The sequence below is a fragment of the Haliotis rubra genome, unplaced genomic scaffold (genome assembly GCF_003918875.1).
Source record: "Haliotis rubra isolate DU_JTF1 unplaced genomic scaffold, ASM391887v1 Scf582, whole genome shotgun sequence".
NCBI lineage: Eukaryota > Metazoa > Mollusca > Gastropoda > Lepetellida > Haliotidae > Haliotis > Haliotis rubra.
Genome location: NW_025767282.1, coordinates 607,758 through 623,518, shown reverse-complemented (window position 1 = coordinate 623,518; position 15,761 = coordinate 607,758). Strand labels below are relative to the sequence as shown.

The 15,761-nt window shown below is 38.9% G+C and overlaps 1 protein-coding gene across 1 annotated transcript in view; it reads right to left on the bottom strand.

The window, feature by feature from the left end:
* The window catches only part of LOC124254781 (homeodomain-interacting protein kinase 2-like), a 57,943-nt gene that overhangs the window by 30,016 nt on the left and 12,166 nt on the right, over positions 1-15,761 (bottom strand). Inside the window, 1 exon segment of the mRNA XM_046688631.1 lies at positions 10,612-11,643. Coding sequence (XP_046544587.1) covers positions 10,612-11,627 — 1,016 coding nt within the window. The 5' untranslated portion in view covers positions 11,628-11,643.

Here is a 15,761-nt window from a genome sequence, read left to right as displayed (position 1 = left end):
TGACGACAGGCTAGAAACCTTTCCTGGTGTAATTGCGTGACCCCAGGCTAACGGTTTATTTTCGGATTTACTAGCTGTATTCAAGCACTTTTTAGCTTTGCCATGAAAACTCTATGGTTGTCCGAGACTCTGGGGAATTGATTTAGGGGCTCTTCTCTATACATCATTTCCTGTGTGCGACAAATGAATTCTTTGAAATATTGAAATTAATCATTCCCAAGAGATTTGTTGATATGAAAATTGTCTTCACAATAAATATTCAGCTTTTCCCCCTTATCTTTGAAAGTAGGGCTTGTGGTAAAGACATTCGATGTCTCATAAGTTTTTCCCTTCCTGAATGACACAGATATTGTTGTGAGGAATATAACAGCTTCAAATAACACAACTTGTAAACTGATTTCTACCGAGGGAAATAAGTAATAAACTCATCTCTATTTATCGGCGTATGTACGGATAAAAAATTTGCACAATGCGGTAGGAAATAATTTATAAAACGTAGTAGATACGCACCACGGCAATGGTGTACGGTCTTAGAATCATTTACAGACGTATTTATCTGAAAAAGTATTGTTTTATTGTTTATTGACCTGTTTACACAAGACTAGCAATGTTGTGTTGCATATATGAAACAAAACACAAGATTACTGATACGCCATTAAATTCCATTCAGTACTCTAAATGTAGGCTTAAGGTTTTCGAGTACTCCTATATTGAAAAAAAAAAAAGGAGTACGTACTCCTGGTGTTAATAAATTATCTGGAGCCCTGTCTATTCTTCCACCAGGGTTGTGCTGAGTACAACTCACAGGGCAGTTTTTATAACTAATTCAACATTCAGTCAACATATGCAACAAAACCTGACCTGATTGCAGCACAACACCTAATTACATATAGATGATTGGCAAGTGCTGGATTAATAGTTGTGCAGCCTTTCACGTGTGCCATATGTCAAGTTTATTACCTCAGCCAAGCTAGCTCCATTGTGTCCGCCATGGAGAGGCAACAGGTTGTGGAGTGCCTCACAATACTGTGGAGAGGAAGGCCGGCGATGGTTTCTCAAATATTAAAATACATATTCCACATATAAATTCCATCTGTTCACCATTCATTATTCATCTACCAGCCCCATCCACCTGTGTTTCCCAAACTATTCAATATTAACCCCAAAACCGATCCATTTTTGGATACTATTTGTCTCACCCACCACCAGATATCATCCATCTCAGCACCCAAAGATAGCAACCATCTCACCCACCCACAGATACTGTTCCATCCGATCTAACTCAACTTCAATCTCAACCACCCATAATTGTCATCTTTCCTATCCACCCATCTATCACATCCATTTAAAATCCAAACACAGCAAATATTTCTAGACCCAAGTAACGAAAACAATCCATCTGCCCCTTTGTTAAATTATCGACAAGAGCCCAATAAAATATGACACATGGTCCTTGGTGGTTCTACAAACACATGCAGGGCTCGATTTAGTGCTTTGTTACTTGCACGGGTGCAACCCAATATTACAAAGTGCAACCTAGTTATTAGTCTAACTTACACCAGGCGCAAGTCAATTTTTGAGTGGGTAAACTTCTGAATAAAACATCTAAATAATTCAATAGCATATTACTGATATTACATATTGCAATAAAAACAGTGCAACTGGAATTTGACTGGTGCAACTAGGTTTTTATCTTAGGTTGCACCTGGTGCAAGTAGGTTAACATCTCTTAAATCGAGCCCTGACATGTCCATAGTATATATTGTCATGTGTTCCATGGTGGATAGATCAACATATACCAGTAGTATCTACTGACATGTGTGTGTGTAGTGGTAGAAATGTATAACAGACTAAGCAAGGCTAGGAAGGACAACGGTAACATAACAATGTGCCCTACAGCAGTGTGTTAGTGAGGTTTAACACCGCTTTGAACAGTATTCTTGGTATATGATGGCTTGTCAACACAGTGGGAAAACACCAAAGAGATGCAGGTCTCAGACACACAGGCAGGGTATATATTGACATTTATCTTACCTCAAACACAAACGTCATTTTATTATTGACTGTGCATTATTCTATTATTTTCAATGTACCCCACTTACAAGCGAGTAACATTTTCTATGTTACCTGCTGCAGGGCTTGACATTCACCCCAATTCCCGAACAAGACCACAAGACCAGTAAGTTTCAAAAATCACTGGTCCTTACAGATTCTTACTGGTCCTGCTAAGGGACTCTTATTGACAGCCTTAAATATCTACTAGACCGTCGGGATAGCCCTTATCAAAGTTGCACTGGTCCTGTCAACATTTTACTAGACCTGGGCCAGTGCGATAGCGTGAATGTCGAGCCCTGCGCTGGGAATGCCGAACTGTAGGAATTCATTTGGTACTTCATGTTTGTAATTTTCTCATGAATAATTGAATCACATATGATGTACAGAAATTACAGATGTTTTGCGAATGCAAATCGACGGAAGGGAGATAACTCTAAATTTGTTGTCTGTCGTTGGTATTGGTTAATTGCCTAACTTTGGTACTCCTCATTATGATCCGATACCCGTGCTTCAAACAGTTCAAAATTAACATTGAGGTGTTCGGTAAGATAAATACGTTATTCACTGGTCCCTCGAGGCCCATGGGTTGATGTACCCTGACACATTGTCCTTCGAGTGAGTGACTGAGTTCGCAGTTTTACGCCGCACTCAGCAATATTCCAGCGATATGGCGCGGTCTGTAAATAATCGAGTCTTGACCAGACAATTCAGTGATCAAGAGCATGAGCATCGATCTGCGTAATTGGGAATCGATGACACGTTTCAACCAAGCCAGCAAGCCTGACCACCCGATCCCGTTAGTCGCCTCTTATGACAAACATGGGTTACTGAAGGTTCATTCTAACCCGGACCATCACGGGTCATGGTCCTTCGAGCTCAGGGAACATAAACATAGAGGGTAAACCAACCCATGTCCCCCTGGTGACCAGTGAACTAGTGGTGTTCCGATTAATTGAAATAATCGAAGATTGGTTGCAGTGGCCAAATGACCAAGCAATCGTTTACATATTCTCATAATCGAACACAAACGATTTTTAGAACCGTTGTAATAGAGTTTGAAATACTTGATGATGGAACATATCTAGGATGTTGTCAGGGCCGGAAAAAGTGTTTAATTCCTAGAAAACTAACTTCACTTTCTGAAAAGTCATGACTGAATATTTCTTGAAGAATCTGGGAAGTTTGTTACACTGGAACTGAATCATTTTACACTGGATGTGAAATTTGCAAATGTAATTTGCGCAGTTTCTAAAAACAACAACAGAGAACCAAATGTTTTTTCTTTATACTAATCTGCAACTACAACCTGAATAGGAAAATCTAAAAAATGACTCTAACCAATTTTTTTCGATGATTGGTCGTTGGTATTGAACCAATCATCAATTGTGAGATTTCAACCAATTCCCAACACTACAGTGAACAACTTTTGTTCCCTCATACAGTTTTTTAAACAAGGCTATTTAAAGTAACAGTTTCTCAACCTTCCAAGGACGACACTCCTGGTTCAACCGCATTGCTTCTTAATTTCTGATTTAAAAGATCAGTAAAAGGTATAATAATCTAAGTCTAATACTCAGGCCCCTAGCTTTTAGTAAAACTAGTCAGTGAATGATTGTATTGTTGTGGTTAGTTGCCAAGCCACTGTCGTCAACCTACCGACGAGAAATGCCAAATCACAATTGTAATCCTGTTTCGTTTAGACACCAGTGCCCACCTTGCAGCAAGTACATAACCTAAACTATGTATAATAAATCATCTTTCAATGAAGCACATAAAGCAGTCCAGACTCCAGTTTTGGATCTTAACCAACAGCAAAGGTAACGTGAAATTCTACTGAAAATGATTCTATATACTTTTGTCATGTTTGCTACACAATCAGGGTGGAAGCAGGATTTAAACCCATGAATTAGGGAAGTAACTCTGTAAAGAAAACAAACACATACTGAACACAGACTGACATATTCCTGCACCATCAAGTCAGACAGGTATTCCTGTGACATTCAACATGTTATTCTTCTACGACTGCAAATGTAGAGCACAAACAGACCCTGCTATAACACAGTAATCCCCAGCAATAAGCTGCTATAATATGATCTCCAGCTCAGGGAGTCAATACTGAAAGGTCACGCCAGAATCCTGGTTTCTACCCAATTAAGTCAATCACCTGCCATCATAGACATACAGATTTCAACCAAATCCCATGTCAGTATGTAGGTCCACTCCCACACTCCAGCAATGTCCAAAGCCGATGTCTTGTGAAATATCTGATCAGGTAATGTTAGTCAACAATCGAAGATCAAAATCTACCGAGAGATTAACACAAGGCATAAGCAGGTCTCAAATGTTTCTGGGTCAAACGGAAGGTCAGGGATCAATATTCAAAATCAACACAAAGATTTCATCTACAAGGTATTGTTAAATTTAATTACTGTTTCTGCTGACATTTTCTTAAAGCATGTCTGTGTTATGGATTGTGCCAAGGTATTTAGATGTTTATCGGATTAGCATGGTTGCCAGGATTGTCTACAACCCCTGGGTCAAGGCTGAAAACACAATATAAGGGATAATACAGCAGGTAACGGGCTTAGTATAATTCCATATGTTATCAATCTTAATATCAAAACACCAAATCCCTCTTTGATCGTCAGTTTTTACCTTTTGCATTCACAAAATTTTGTAACATCTATCATAATCTTGTTCACATATACTTGGCCCACCAAAAACCAAATTCTTTTCAAGCTAAAATTGTTTTTCTGACTCTTCATGTTACATTTCAGAAAGAAATTCATCATTAACATAAATCTGTGAGAAAGTTAAAAGTTCACAAAAATTTCACAAAGCCATTTTGTCCCTGGGGTTGGAAACAACACTCAATGGTGGACAGAAGACTGAAAAGAATTTGGGTCTGGCATTTAGGCCAGCAAGTTTGCTAAAGAACAAAAGCACCAGCCTAAGTTTCCAGGGTCGCCAGCTGAGGCAGTTTAGCCAGGTAATACGCCAACCCTAAACTTCCTTCCAGTTAACGCAATGCAAGATAATAGACCTGGCTTGTTTTCCCTCGGAAAAGCCCTCAGAGATGGTTGTCAAGTGTCGAGACGTTTCACAAAGAGTCAATGGAAAACCACCTCTATTTGCCTAAACCCCTGGTGGGAGAGGACCATTTCTCTCCTCCCAAAGGTCTTTGCTGAGTCCATTGAAAAGGAACAATTTTGAGTCATTTCATGAACTCCTGCAACCTCTTCTAGCATCCTTTAAAAAGATTTGTCAGATTGAAAATCTTTTTCTAAAGGATACAATTCATCTGTGTATCACAATAAAAAACTACACCTTTTGAAACATATCTACACAAATATAACTGCTCCAATACATCTCAGCAATTTGTGACACATCGATCAACTTTCTGATTCATCACATTTAATGATGTAGTGTTTTGCCTGTGGCATGTTAAGTCTCTAATGTGACTCTTTCCATAGGTTATTCATTCATTAGGATGTACTCTACAAGTACTAAGTCCAGAAACACATGGTGTTTGGCCACATTTTGCATCTTCAAATTAATCAATGTTTCCGTGTGAATTTCCAAGAATCTTGCCTGGCTCGAACCTCTAGCCATGGAGCTTATGAATTTACCATTCCTTCTATAAATAGGTGGGGATTCTTTCCATTCCAGCTAGCTCCTCATGAGCGAGGTGCTTGTACGGAGACTGGCTGTTACCTGACTGTACAAGCCAGAAATATAGCCTACACTTTCTTAGAGATTGTTGAAAAAGAAATAACTTAGCCACTTTTGAAAATTACCTTGTTTGTGGAGTGTGACATTTAACAAAGTTCCATAAACTCTTAGACTGCCATGGCTAATGAATAAAGATGAAGTGTTTTATTTATAACTCTTTCATCAATAGTCCATTATGTCAAGGTGCCCCTCTTTTCTGGGTGAACCTCCTGGCAGATAAGGGTGGAGTGGAGCGGAGTGGAGTAGTGGAGAGGAGCGGATTAGACAGGAGAGGGGTGGAGTGGAGCGGAGTGGAATAGACAGTAGAGTGAGTGAGTATGGTTTTACGCCACTTTTTAGCAATATTCCAGCAATATCCAGCGGAGGACACCAGAAATGGGCTTCACATATTGTACCCATGTTGGGGAATCGAACCCGTGGCCTTCGTCGTGACGAGCGCACGCTTTAACCACTAGGCTACCCCACCGCCCCAATAGAAAGTAGAAGGGTGGGGTAGAATGGACAGGAGAGGGGTGGAGTGGAGTTCTGTGCTTTGCATGTGAGTATCGGTTGGTGAATGTTCTTGAGTCATGCTAGTTTGGTGAGTATTACTGATAATATCGGGTCACTTACATTGCACTAGCCTCCCTATACTTAGTGCAAGCTCAAAGAGCCACCATAATTACCCTGGTCATTGCATCAGTGGGCACTCAAATTTCATTCTCAGCTTCTTGGGGAATATACTACTCAAGCAGCCTAAGAGTCACAGTACCATCTCATCCTACTGGGTACCCACTTATTACTAATTTGTGAACAGAGGCATATCCCAAAGCCGCTTGCTTAAAGTTAAGGTTACACCACAGGGCAGGACAAAATCCTCAGAAACTGAGAGAAATACTCGCAAACATGGTCATCTATCCAACAATCACACTCTGAGGTCAACGTTGCTTAAACACCACTTGATTTGTGACCTGTGCACATGACCACATGCTATCATGTATGGGTGGGTTGGGGAGTATGTATCACTGGCTACATGGGCTTACCTAGCAGACCTGCTACAAGTGTGCAAAATTTATGCTGGTCCTGTGATCCCTGGCATGTAAAAATTCATCAGGACCACTAAATGATAAATTTGCAGTGGCTCTGGTGGCCAGTGAATTTTGTATTGATAGTTAAGTAAATCTACGAATGTTATCTTGGACCAGTGAAGCACAGAGGGGACGACTAATTATTGTCCACTCACTGGTCCTGTGGTCTAGTGGGAAATTTTAAATGGTTTCTTTCCCTGTGCGGAACCTACAACCTGGTGGCATACATGCCATGATCAACCTGTAGCACTATGATCCCTGACAAAAGTTTGTGCAGCCATGTCAGACTGTCACATTTACATTAAATCAGTTACAGAAAGCAAGAGGATGTTAATGGATATCAACAAAAGTTACGTAGGAATCCTGGGCCCAGTTTCACAAAGCTCTCTGTAAGCCTAAGATCTCGTAACTTTTCTCGTAGCATTCGTACCTCCCATACTGTAACATAGGAGGTACGGCGCTCACGAGAAAAGTAACGAGATCTTAGGCTTACGAGAGCTTTGTGAAACGGGCCCCTGGACATTAGTTCTTTAAAATACACCTAATAATAATCTAGGTATATGACCCATTTCATTCGACACATCTTTACCAGTTGGACCTCACTTGAGTTCTTCAAAAAATATCCATGTTACTTGTACAGAAATTGTATACCTTTATGAAAACATTTAAATCAAACCCACCTTACTTGTTATCAATATCTTGACCGAAAGTTAATCAGATAATAATAACAACAATATTGTCAGAAACATGGAATAACTCGGTGCGCCAAGTGTCTGCAAGAGTTGTATACTCCCCAGGGAGTTGAGACTGATAATACGAGGTGCCGTTGAGATTGTCATCCAGTGATCGAGGGGGAAAATATCAGCACCATGAGCATGTACCAGTTGTGGGGATATGTGCGCCATATAAATATCCAATAATCATAAAAATGTTTATAAATGTATGAATATTGAAATTATTTATCTAGAGTTGGAGCCAAATGGTCCTAAAATACTCCAACTTTCAGTTATTAAGGAACAAATATTACTGTCGCCAGCTACAAGGAGGGGAATTTGCCAATAACAACTACTAATCAGAACATGGATAACGTATAGCAATACTCCGCCAAATGTTGAACTTCAGCTGAACCTTGGATAGCTTTAACTGTAACAAGCTCTCTGAATTCCCTGATTCCATGAGGTGAAACAGAAAGTCATAGAAAGACATATCTGCAGCATTTGCATCAAGACATTAAAAAATGGGTACATTTGAACATTATGGTCATGGCAAAAGACTACTATATTTTCATGCTCAAATTGGACAAAAATGTATATAAGCCTGAGGCCTGATGCACTCTGTCATATCAGGAGAGAAATTCAAATTTAGAAGTGAGACATTTAATCATTTCCCATAATCTTCAGAAAAGGTTGCTGGGTGACAGAGAAATTTCAATGCATATCGTGACAAGAAAACCAATTATTCCATTTCCACATAATTCCTGTCCTTAAACCATTTTCTATCTTTGCATTACTTTTTATCATAGACATAATTCTTGACAGGGACACAATCCATATTGGAATCAAATTTATTCGACACACTCTCATATCATGTACGTAAGTTGGCTGGCATATGGAACCTTGTATTACAGCTGGTTACTGTTCTGCATATTCATGTTGGACTTAAATCAGGATGTTTTTAATGTCAGGGATTTACAGGACGCAAATTCCTGCGTCCTATACGCATAAAAATTGACAATGGACACAACCAAATTTATTAGCCCGTCCACAGGGACTCAGAAAAGGCCCAAATACCTTTTTGTAAAAATTCCAATCAAGTGACAATAAGTTATCACTGAGTTTGCTACTAGCTGGGTTATGCTATTATTTGCAATTTAATTACTGTAACAATGTGATGATCATGATACACAATACAATAACAGTATTAATAGTGATACTTTGTGTCTGGGACCCCCATTTTGTTGTCCAGGACCCCTGAAAATTAAGAGTATGAGTCCCAGGGACCCTCAAATACAGGACTCCATGTAAATCCCTGTAATGTTCTTACATTTTTACATTCACAGTTATTCTAACAGCACATTAAGTAAAGTAGTATCAATTTTGTCACATTTGAAAATATATACTGTCTTCAGTTCAAATTAATCAGAACTTTTATTCCATCGTAAGATCCAGATACAAACATATCCAGTTGAGCCAATAAAAGTCCACAATAGTTGGAATCTCTCAATTACAGCAGATGAAAATGATTTAATGGTTGTTTTTTATGTGAATAAATGAATGAATGAATGAATCAATTTTAGACCCCCAGAATGGTGGATACGTCCCTGACAGTAATCATATCCTTGTGTCATGCTTGGTTGTGTTTGTTTGCCAAAGTGACACATGTCTATCTGTCAGCAAGGTGGAAATTGAGTGTCATTGATTTCAGAATATACTTGTATACATTACAACACAACATCCAACAGCTGTGTGATTTCCGGGACTATATGCAACATATTGGTAGATGTACACTGTAGTCTGGCTTTGAAGAATACTGTCCAGAAAAATTGCTTCAAATCTAGTCAAATAATGTGGTAATTAGAACAAACTTGACATTTGTGTACAAGAATCTTTTTTGAAATCATTCAATTTACTGCTGAAATAGAGAAGTATTGTTTTCTCTTGACAAAGCACTTCACACCACTAAATCTTGCAGCAGTACTACACTGTGACATACCTGTTCACAAATGAGAAAAATATAAATAAACTTGATCAAATGATAAATGGAACTATGAAAATAATGTAATCATAACTTTCCTTTGCATATATCTGGATATAGAGTGAGTTAAAATTTATTGTCACATCAGCAATATTTGATATCTGGATATAGAAAGATTTCAAATGACTGCATAGAAAATGAGTGGTCCAAATTCAAAATGTATTGTGTTGTCTTGCATTTTGTTGTTAATGTGGCAATCCAACATTTTCAGCAGTATCATGTCAGCCTGCAAATAATCAAATCTGGACGAGGCAAAACAGTGTCTGATAGCATGAGTGTGGACATCCTTAGGGCACGATGACCTATCACAAAGCCAATAATTCTAACTGGAATTTTAGATAGCTTTAATCATAAATATGAGACTATAGGGATCTATTCTATATCAAAATCATCACAGGGTGTTCAGAGTTGGTAGCAAGGTACATATATAAAAATTGGCTCTCCTTCAGTTGAGCATAGTTTCCAGCTGTTTGTACTGACACATATTCAACCAGTCAGTATGAAACTCAAACATAAAAACTTGAACAGGTACATCTGTTTGGGCTGGAAGGCAGAAATTGATTTCCGATATCCATTAACACGGAAGAAAAACATCTGGCCTGCAGACAGTGTTGATAACAAGTCAGAAAATGGAATCAGTTGTGTGAGTATACTTTTGCATTAACAATGGAAGCTGTTGAAAATTTGCCGGTGTAAGAAAATTATTTGGTAGTTTTAATCAAATTATAAAGGGGGACACCAGAAATGGGCTTAACATAAGGCTCACATTTGCCGATGCCACAGATCACATGTATTAGTTTGAGGTTAGTGCTGATGTTAAACTCTGGCATTGCTTAATGCTAGTTCCATGTTGACATCCAAGACTAGTTCAATGCTCAAGTTGCTGCTGACATCCAACACTAGTCTAATGACGGCACTGCTGACGACATCAGGGGCTAGTCTAATGACGGTTCTGTGGCTTAATACATTGCATGTGATTGTACACAGATAGGGTATCACTTACCTGTAATAGCGAGACTGGAGGTATGTTGAGCACACAGCCTTCGAGACATGGCTTGCTGAACCAAAGTCAATGACCTTGACCCTATAAGGGAATCGCACAGGGTCCACCAACATGATATTCTCTGGCTTGAGGTCGGCATGGATCAAGCCAAGTAGTTTAAGCTTGAGTAATGCAGTCAGCACCTGGGATGTGATTGGACGGATATACTTTAATGGCAATGGCTGAAACTTGTTCTGTTTGAGGAAGTCATAGAGGTTCTGTTCCAGCATTTCAAACACCAGACATGTGTGGTTCTTGTGCTGGAAGCACTCGTACGCTCGTACAAAATTAAACTCATCTGCACTTTCTTGACTTAGCCGCGACAAGATGCTAACTTCAATTTGACCCTGCCGTGCATAGGAGGGGTGGTTCTTCAAAATCTTGATTGCCACGATCTCATTGGTCCCTTTTTTCCAGCATTTGACAACCTGCCCAAAGGTCCCCCGGCCAAGAAACTCAAGGACCTCATAGGCGGTTGTCATAGAATAGAGGACCTCATGCTGAACAAGTTGATAGTCCCCCTCACTCCCCGAAGAACTCGTGTTCTTCGAGGTCGTGGTGGTTGCCGTATTTGCTGCTGTCTTGGCCGTGGTCTTTGTCGAACTGTCATCCTCACTTGATACAGCGTGTACTTCGGTTAACTGCATGGGGACGCCTACTTCATCACTTTTACGTTTAACGCCACATCTTGGAAACGAGGGATCCACGACTCGGATGGTTGAGGTTCGGATATAATTTTGTGGCATGCTACTACTACTACTACCTTGTGTAATGTTTGAGAGCTCCAGGCCATGTTGTGGTAGCACATACGCAGTAGAGTGGCGTGTGTTCGCTGTGCTCGGAATATTTCTTTGTCTCGGGGTGGACCCAGAGGAACCACTTACATGGTCGTCGTCCAACACAACCTCCAACTTTATCTTCTTACAATTGTTGAATGCACTCAGTGTTGTCTTGTAGTTTCCGAGGTCCTCTTGCATCAGTGCTTACAAAAATCTGAAATGGACCAAATGATGCACATAAGTAAACAGTCACATATTCACATATATATCTATAGATTGTATAATAGTTATATTCATCAAAAGGAACTACATTATTGGGTTTGGGTCAGTGAGTGAGTTGCAAATCTCCCAAAATTTACCTCTTTGTTGAAACCTACAGAGGCTGACAAACCATGACACATAATGAAGGCGAAATGGGATTAAAGAGCATGGTTACACTTCCAATGGGCTAGAAGTTTATATGGAACCTTACATTTTAAAAGAAAACTGAGTTTTCAATATCAGAGGTACAGATAATCTGCGTATCTGCGTAAATTACGCAAATATTTATATGAAAACTCAATTCCTATTAAGTCTATTGTGTACAAGTACACTTGCAGTTTTGTAAATACTCAATAAATGTGATCTTACATGAGGACACACAAAAATGTCAAATCGTTGCTTGCGTACCTATGATGGATAGATAAAAACTGAAGTATATTGAGAGGTTCTATTTCAGGACGTGAACTTGACAACTTGCAATCTTTCTTATTGTTTCCCATATTACAGATCAAATGTAAATCACAAACACTAACGTTTAAACTTTATTATATTTTTAAAATTAATGGAAAATGGCAAATTACCCAATTGAGTTTGAGTGAGGTGAGTACAATTTATTTCGTTACTCAAAGGAAAATTAGGATACCCAATTGAGATGAACACAAGGGAGTACATAACTCAATGACCCAAAAAGTTATCTGTAGCTCTGAATATTCTCCCTGCTAATAAGTCTCACTAACTTAGAAGCATAAAATAGTACTGTGTGGCTAGTTGGGTTGCAATGACCTTGATTATAATGACACGTATCTTGCCAGTATGGTGCTAGTTTGATACAATAAACTTCATAATGACACTTGTCAAATTTAAGAGTTGTGTTTTTCTGAAAGGAAATTAGGGGAACCATTGTTTGCTTGTAAGTTGTTCAACACTCCACTTATTCTAGCCACATGAGGTCTGTAAATAGTCAAATCAGAACCAGACAAAATACATAATATAACAGCATCTATCAACAAAACAATGATACAATGAAAATCTCAGGTACTTTACTTAAACTGGTGTTTTGTCTCCATTTATGTAAACCTATCATATCAATGGCCATATTTCAGTTCATAGCTCTGTAAAACGTTTCATGACAGGAACAGGCAGACAAATTGGCACTAGCTCACTTGCCAAAGCCAATATTGTAAAATATAAAGTCATCGTTGAATTTTGAACATTTTGGGGTTATTTCTATGTCTTCTCACTGTTTAGGATAGCGCACTTTCAAGCTTAATATTTATGTCTTCGTGAAATAGTTTGTACCCTATTTGTACACATACTTTTGCTTGACAAAGTAACCTACAATCTCCTCCAATGAGCATGTGCTATATACACATTTGCTTACATTACAGGTTACAATTGACGGAAAGGCACTCAAACATAGCCTTGTCAGATACACGATTTGCAAATGTCTGTGTTTACTCTGTAAATATGTCAGTGATTTTATGAAGACTTTGAAAACAGCCTGTCTACCGTATTGGCACTGAACAATATTTAAATAAGATACAAAACTGCAAAACAATCCACACATTTTATGTCAGTTGTTTTTGCCTGTGTCTTGAACTATAATCTCTAGCAATGGAGAAAGTAAGGGGGTTAGAAGGTGGGGAGAAGAGAAGAGCCATGTCTGTAGGTCTACTAATGATAATGAATTTATATAGCACCTGCTTCCAAAAGGATTTGCTGAACTGCTCAGAAGAAAGTCTAAACAGTCTATGAGGGATATTGTAAACAGAACAGACTACCTATTCTTTTTGTCTTCAGTCAATTACTGTCGTGTGACAAGTGTCTGCCATCAACTATGCTCTCTGTAAGCAGATTTCATGACACTTTCCACTTTCTTTAAAGGGAGTATAACACTTCATTACATGATGTGGAAGCCAAGGGGTAGTGGTATAAACCACATGAGGGTGTGTGCTGGATGACCACCACACATAGAGCTCAAGATGGACATGTATACAGCTAAACATAAATGGGAAGCAAAGCTATGGTTTTGTTTGTTACATCAAACCAACAAGCAAACACATGTAACTATACACTAACCAACCCAACAAACAGTGGATACTGACAGTGCAAAGGGATGCAACTCTGCATAGCAAGTTACACAACTTGGTTATCTGTAGCCCTACCACCAAAGGAATAATACTGTATTGCACAGGTGCTAGACAGCAGGTATAAGGACATGTCTCATTTGTTAGGAATTAGACCATGGAAAATTACCAATTATTAATTCATGAACTTCTTACAACACACACACACACAGAGGCTCAATTAGACATATAGAAAGTTGCTTAATTCAAGACTGAAAAACCTGTTTTTGTCCAACCTATTAGTCAGCTCAGAATTAGACAGAAAAGCTAAACTGGGATATGTTGATCTGCCATAAGGAACATACTTGCACTACTACTTGACAAATATTCGCTTCCTTCTCACGATGAAGGATATTAGCCCTTCAGAGTGTCATATATTCCATGTTATCTTGTAGTGGCAAAGTGCAAGTTTCAAATGTCCGCGACATGCTGATTGCATCTATCATGGTCTTTAAAGAAATTGAAAGAACCCGTTAAGCTTGTTTCATTTGATTCAGGGCACTCATATAAGGTATTAAGTTTTCAAACGACAAAAGTGAGCTACAAGCTAGATAAAACTGTGGTGTTAAGAATCTGTAAGTTATTTAACATTCAGAATCCAACCATGATATGCTAGCTTGGAGACAGATATACCTTAGTAAGACCAAATAAAATGAGCCTTGTTAGTTATACCAGTTTCTAGCAGTGCCTCAAGAGGTGTGAGCTTACCCAATTCGCCCAATTAAATGTCACACTATAAATACACATAGTTACATCCATACAAGTTCACTCAACAACAGAACAGCATCAAAGAAATCTTTAAAAACCATTCCTTTCTAAATTACACTTTCCAACAGAAACCCTTCCTCAGTTTTAAACACAGACCAAATCACTAGATTCAAATCAGTTCCCAGGATGCATGGTGCCAAGGAAGGGGATTGAACCAGTATTGAGGTATCTTATTGAGATGGTGGCTATTTATACTCAATACTCGTGCCGAGAGCTGCAGCGACAGCAACAACATATAAGTCATAGGGTAATTCGCTGCAGAGTGAGTCACGGCATCAGCCTAGCAACATCGGCATTGGCTCATTATCAGATGATGCTGAAAGACGTGAATGTGGCAAAAAAGACTTGCAAGTGAATTCAGTGAGCAGAATCTCCCAGAAAACAATGTCAGGCACAGAATGAGAGCAGCAGTTGTGAGGACACCAGGTACTTCCTTCATCAAGCCCAGTTCCTGTACTCGAGACTCCATCCTCACTTACCTCAATAAAGCACTGAAATCCGGTACAATATTTTTTTCAAATTTAAAATCCTGCAGGATCAATATTCATTTGGAAATGTTGAAGTGTGGAACATTAATTCTACAGAGCTTGGGCACAAACTGACGAAAATTTCCACCGAATAAATGAGTCAACTGGTCTAAACATATTACTATCACATTAGCCCATTATGACAATGTCACGCTGTCGGTTGAGTTAAATTTGGAGCCAGGAATTCACTGTCCATTCTTAATGTGTGTAAAAATGATGCAATTATGGAAATTTATGTCATTTACATATTAAACACAATATGGTACAATTCAGGTAAAGCTTTCAATTCTCTTGATTCAGGGACTGAATACTGAAGCTTCCGGGTTGATTTGTACTTCCCATGATTTCTCCACTACTTACTAGGCAACCAACCAGACCCAGGCCAGAGACTTCTTACTGATTTCTATCATGTCATGAGGAGGTGATTGAAAAAGGCTTCCCTTTACTGACGACAACCCGGTGAAACCCTGCTGACCAGGAAGGTACTACTTGCAGTGAAAACATATGGAGCAGTGAAAGCATACAAATAAGTAAATCTGTAACCTAATCCACTAGTCATAGGCCTCTGTTTAATAAAACTTCTTATTCCACATTAAGATCAAACTGTAAATGTTCATAATAAGACTAAACTCTACTGAAAATAATTATAT